The 5,994-nt window shown below is 42.3% G+C and overlaps 1 protein-coding gene across 1 annotated transcript; it reads left to right on the top strand.

Annotated features, from left to right (window-relative positions):
* Positions 1 to 678: 678 nt before the first annotated feature.
* LOC122315734 (adenosylhomocysteinase-like) lies at positions 679 to 3,191 on the top strand. The gene is made up of 2 exons (XM_043131856.1): positions 679 to 1,470; positions 2,113 to 3,191. Exons 1-2 carry the CDS (start codon positions 760 to 762, stop codon positions 2,857 to 2,859), a joined length of 1,458 nt encoding a protein of 485 aa, XP_042987790.1. The 5' UTR covers positions 679 to 759; the 3' UTR covers positions 2,860 to 3,191.
* Positions 3,192 to 5,994: the final 2,803 nt, after the last annotated feature.

Genomic DNA, 5,994 nt, shown 5'->3' with positions numbered 1-5,994 from the left:
TTAGAGGTGGACAGCAGAGCCGTACCCAGTTAACCCTCCCATACTATATGGTTGCCTCCTATGCCAATTCATTTCACACTCTTGCTCTCAAATCAAGTCTAATATTCTTGTAAACAAATTTAATAAAATTTAAAAATCTGATAACCTAGTTTTATGTTATTAATTTTTAAATTATATAGTAATTTGTCAAAAAAATATTTTTTAAACTTAATGAAATATTGATATGCTAGAGGTGTACAGGGTCCGCCCCACTCCCAGCATTGCGGTGGGTGGCCCTGGCCCTCTCGAGTGGTGGCTGCGGCGCAGGGTGCGGTGTAGGGGTCCAGAAAATGATCAAAATGGGACGCTTTAAATGTCAAGACTGTAAAAATGTGGTAGAGTATTAACCATACAAGCCGAGCTGAACTGAGAAACAGAACGAGAAGTGCACCCAGTGCAGTCAAGTACAGAACAAATTCATAAATCCTATGTAATCAGCCAATGAAAAATCAACACGCGTCTAAAATAGTAAAGAGTCAAGACCTTAGTCCGGCATCATCGTCCATGGCCGAAGCCGCCGTATGATGTTCCGTGTCGCACGCAAAAACGTTTCGCTATCATTTACCAAATCCACCAACCCGATACATTGATCCCCACCGTCTATCTTACCATTTTAACCTATTTATAGCACCTCTCCCTCTCCTGCTTCTCCTCGCTCACAGCCCTCCAATTCTCTTCCTATCTTGCATCTACTTCCTGCGTCGCTTGAATCCCTCGAAAATGGCTCTTTCAGTGGAAAAAACCACGAGTGGCCGTGAGTACAAGGTCAAGGACATGTCCCAGGCCGACTTTGGTCGCCTTGAGATCGAGCTCGCCGAGGTCGAGATGCCTGGTCTCATGTCCTGCCGCACTGAGTTCGGTCCCTCGCAGCCCTTCAAGGGCGCCAGGATCACCGGCTCCCTTCACATGACCATCCAGACCGCTGTACTCATTGAGACCCTCACCGCCCTCGGCGCGGAGGTCCGCTGGTGCTCCTGCAACATCTTCTCCACCCAGGATCACGCTGCCGCCGCCATAGCCCGTGACTCCGCCGCCGTGTTCGCCTGGAAGGGAGAGACACTCCAGGAGTACTGGTGGTGCACCGAGCGTGCCCTCGACTGGGGCCCCGGCGGTGGCCCCGACCTCATCGTGGACGACGGCGGAGACGCCACGCTGTTGATCCACGAGGGGGTTAAGGCCGAGGAGATCTTCGAGAAGACCGGGAAGCTTCCGGACCCGGCTTCTACCGACAATGCCGAGTTCCAGATTGTGCTGACCATTATCAGGGATGGGCTCAAGACTGACCCCAAGAGGTACCACAAGATGAAGAGCAGGTTGGTCGGAGTTTCGGAGGAGACCACCACTGGGGTTAAGAGGCTCTACCAGATGGAGTCCAGTGGCTCTCTGCTGTTCCCTGCTATTAACGTTAATGACTCTGTCACTAAGAGCAAGGTAATAATCTTCTTTTTTGTTCACTTTTTATGTTTGTAGATCTGTGAGATTTTAGTTCAGATCTGGGTAGTGATTGTTTTCCCCTCTGTGTTAATTGATATTTTGCTTCAGATCTATTAGGTTTGTATCCTATAACTGGATTGCTTATAGATCTAGTTGGTCTCAATAGTCTTGAATCAGATCTGTTGTATAAAGGTCCTGCTCTTTCGTTTACTTTTCATTGTTCTTACACTTTTAACTTCAAGGACACATGCACATTCTTATTAGTTGACACGTGAAATTTCTAGTCTTTACCATATATTTGATCTCAGCCAAAAAGGAAATTCTATTAAACTGCTTATTCTAGTGGATCTTTGAATGTTGATTCCTAGGATTTCGAATCTTAGATCCAATTTTTTCCTTGCTTTGCTTTGCTTAATGTCTTTCTCGAAACTGGGCCTTCGTCAGCTTTCAAAGATTGCAAATAAATATTGGACGGACTCAGTTTTCTTTTTCAATGGTTTCTCAACTAACAAGCTGAATTTTTATGCATTAGCGTGTTCCTGGTTGGGGGGATGGTTTCTTAGCAAATTGAAAGTTTTTACTGCTTGATTCCTTTGTCACCCATAATCATATAATGGCTGTTGATCTTGGTTGAAACAGTTCGATAACTTGTACGGGTGCCGCCACTCCCTTCCCGATGGTTTGATGAGAGCTACTGATGTAATGATTGCTGGCAAGGTTGCTGTTGTCTGTGGATACGGTGATGTTGGAAAGGGCTGTGCTGCTGCCTTGAAGCAAGCTGGATCCCGAGTGATCGTGACTGAAATTGATCCAATTTGTGCTCTTCAGGCCCTTATGGAAGGCATCCCAGTTCTGACCCTTGAGGATGTTGTCGCAGAGGCTGACATCTTCGTCACAACCACTGGTAACAAGGATATCATCATGGTTGACGACATGAAGAAGATGAAGAACAATGCCATTGTTTGCAACATTGGTCACTTTGATAACGAGATTGACATGCTCGGCCTTGAGAACTACCCAGGCGTGAAGCGCATCACCATCAAGCCCCAAACAGACAGGTGGGTTTTCCCCGAGACGAACTCGGGCATCATTGTGCTGGCTGAGGGTCGGCTCATGAACTTGGGCTGTGCCACAGGGCACCCTAGTTTTGTGATGTCCTGTTCCTTCACAAACCAGGTGATTGCACAGCTTGAGCTGTGGACGGAGAAGGCAAGTGGGAAGTATGAGAAGAAGGTTTATGTTTTGCCTAAGCACCTTGATGAGAAGGTTGCAGCACTTCACCTTGGCAAGCTTGGGGCTAAGCTCACCAAGCTCAGCAAGGATCAGGCTGACTACATTAACGTGCCCGTTGAGGGTCCTTACAAGCCTGCTCAGTACAGGTATTGAGGGGGTTCTTGAAAATGAGAGAACTTGAGGGGGAAAAAATATATATATGGGGTATTTGGAGGGCACGATCGTGTCTCTTTCGGCTTCCTGACTTGGTAGGATGGCAGGTTTGATTTCTTTAGGGTTTTTTTTGTCTGGTGGTGGAATGTGTTGGAAGGAAAGAAATTGCCGGGTCGCGGTTGAAAGAAGACCCTGGTTGGGTTCTAAATGAATAAGGCTGGATGGGTCTGTGTGGGGATTGTGTTGTTACTGCTTCTCTTTGAATTTTGCTGCTTTTGTTATCACTCAAAAGGGAAAAAAAAATAATACTATTTGCTGTATCATTGTCTTGATTTGGCAGCTTTCTAGTTGTTATTTTATTAGTTGACAATATTGCATTTTTTTTTTTCTCGTTTTCAAGTCTTTTTTAAGTTATTCATATTGATAAAAGAAAATTAAGTTATTTTCTAATGATAAGTCTTCTTCATACACTTGGGATTTTCCAGTAATGAAACTCCCCATAAATCGAACGTTAATTAGCCATCTTTTAGCTCCACACTTGCTCCGATTCAAGAATGAGGTTGATATTTCGCATTTCCCGGATATAATTTTATAAGCGAAAATGTGCGTTTTTATGCAAGTTTGGAAAGGTAGATACTGGTGACAAGCAATAAACTTATAGCACATCCCATTCCCCATAAGATTTCCTATAAATGGATGCAAACAGTCAGCAACCTTTGTTTCTGAATACTTTTTATTTTATTGGATTAGACTTTTCGATACAAAGAGAAGTAAAAAACAATGTTAAATGTTAAACACAACATGTTTATAGGAGACTGAGTTGTGCGAAATTCTTATCAAGTAAGTACTAAATATTGGAGAGAGAGAGAGAGAGAGAGAGAGAGAGAGAGAGAGAGATGCTATTTTAAAAGCACAAATAAAGTCGGCTATTTTCACATTCACTCCGATCATCGTTCCTGCATTTCCCAAATTTATAAGGCTGTTCTTCTTCTTCTGCTTTCATTCTGATCATTACATCCTCAAAATCCTCCACTAAATGCATCAAAAATGGATTCTCCATCTCCAATTTTTAATCTTCATGTTGGGCTCTCCTATTACTTCTTTTTGTTTTAAAAAGAAGAAGAAGAAGAAGCAAATAACTAAAACGTGGAAGTCACGGCATTGTACCCTGGGGCCTGGACCCAAAAGCCGTCACGAAAGTATAAAAAGACAAGGTAGGTAATGGTGGTAGGTTAAGGTCTAATCTTGTGGAAACTTTGGTTATTTTAGGATTATCCTTTTGGCTTTTGTTAAATCAATGACTCATCTTTTTCTTCTTCCTATCTTTTTCTTCTTCCTAAAGAAATAAAAGATATTTGTCTTATTCCTCTAAGCTCTGTGTATCATGTCAATCTCTAACTTATTGCCTTATTTCTCCATCAACATTGAGTTGTTGTCTTATTCCTCTAACCTCTTTGTATCATGTCAAGCTCTAACTTATTGCCTTATTTCTCCATCAACATTCAGCGTAAGAAATGTACTCGTAGTCCATCTCCACATATCTAATCCCCTTTCCTAAAGCTTCCAAAGCAATATAGTAGTAAGAATCTAAAGTCTTTGTGTTATAGATGCTTACTCGACCAAAGAAAGTAGGTTTCCTGCACGGTTACACCCACAACGCAGCCATTTTAGAAACAGATTCTTGTCTTTCCCACCAGAGACAAGAATCTGCAGTGGCTCCAGCAGTTCTGCACAACGCCTTCTCGCGTCTTTAAACAATGGCACATCACATCATATTATAGCCAACTCCAGGCTCTAGCTTGCACAGGCATGATTCACACTAAATTGAGAATTAATGTCCGTACCATTTCATCTCTTGCAAGTTTGATCTGAATACCCCGCCCGTTGTACACACCAAGATCTCACATTGCATTTAGAATGGAACAACTAAAAGCGTTTCATTATTTGAAAAACTCAATATTAAACCATAGAAAATTTCAGATAGGATTATCGAAAATGCTAGCCGTCAGCATAACTTGTCAACTGATGTTAATACATGCAAAAAATAAATAAATAAATAAATAAAATGAAGAAATGTAGGTAGTCCAGGACGGCAGTAGTTATTCACAAGAATTGCTGTTGTTTTAGAGCTGGGTAGACATGGTGACATCAATTCACGGGAATTTATTTAAGTATAAACCAAATTGAAAAACAACTCGAGCATCTGCTCTAGTACGAGTTTTACAACATCCCCTTGCTCCTTGAGTTCTTGGCGTAGCTTCTCTAGGCCTATTTCATGCAGCTGCTCAACGGTCAAAATTGAGCTGCTGCCTTCGCTTACAGAGTCCTGATTTTTTACCCCACGACAATCAGCAGAGAGATTTGCTTCGGAATGTGGATGGTAGTTTCAGGTATCTTTTTCAGGGGAGACAGAAGAGTCACGATGGAATGATATCGGGGTAAAATGCAAGGACAATGAATTTCATGGAGGTGTAAAAGTAGCGCAAGTGAAAATATTACTTTGAATGCCACTTGGTAAAACACCTAAAAGTTTATGTTATAACAATAAAAAGAAAAACAGTCTGTTTTACATCACTCTTTTCACTTCATTCAAGCCATTAACCATTTCTGTCTTATGATGGCCCTTTCTGACAGCTGGAACAATGCGAGAATAACTCCCAGCATCACCATAAAGCACCGTTAGTGAAACTTAAGATTAAAGCCTGGTTGCCCATTGCCGGTACGCCTACAAATCTTGGTACTGACTGCAGATTAAGACCTTCTCAAACTATTCAAGAAAGAGTTCAAGAACACCCAGAAGAGTAAGTTCTTGAGCAAATCCAGTTGAAGAGAGAGGACGCATTCACTAGAAGATTCTACGGGTAAATGAGTTATAAAAGCAAATAAAAGAGATAAAAAAATTTCCCAAGAAAAGAAACGATTTTCCATGGACAAGGTTGGCTGAAGTGGTGAAGGCCTTGGTCTTAGGGTCTCACTCCCTTTAAGGTCCAATGTTCAATACCTCATGGGTGCAAATAATCCTTTGGGGCCACACCCTATGGTGAAAAACCAGCAATTAAATCAGTTCCGTGTAAGGAAACTTCCGAGGCTGCGGTGCATGGGATCGGGGTGTACTCTGCAGGGGTGGGTCCAAAG

This window comes from Carya illinoinensis, chromosome 1, assembly GCF_018687715.1.
Source record: "Carya illinoinensis cultivar Pawnee chromosome 1, C.illinoinensisPawnee_v1, whole genome shotgun sequence".
Taxonomy (NCBI): domain Eukaryota; kingdom Viridiplantae; phylum Streptophyta; class Magnoliopsida; order Fagales; family Juglandaceae; genus Carya; species Carya illinoinensis.
This window is presented reverse-complemented; position numbering and strand designations above follow the sequence as displayed.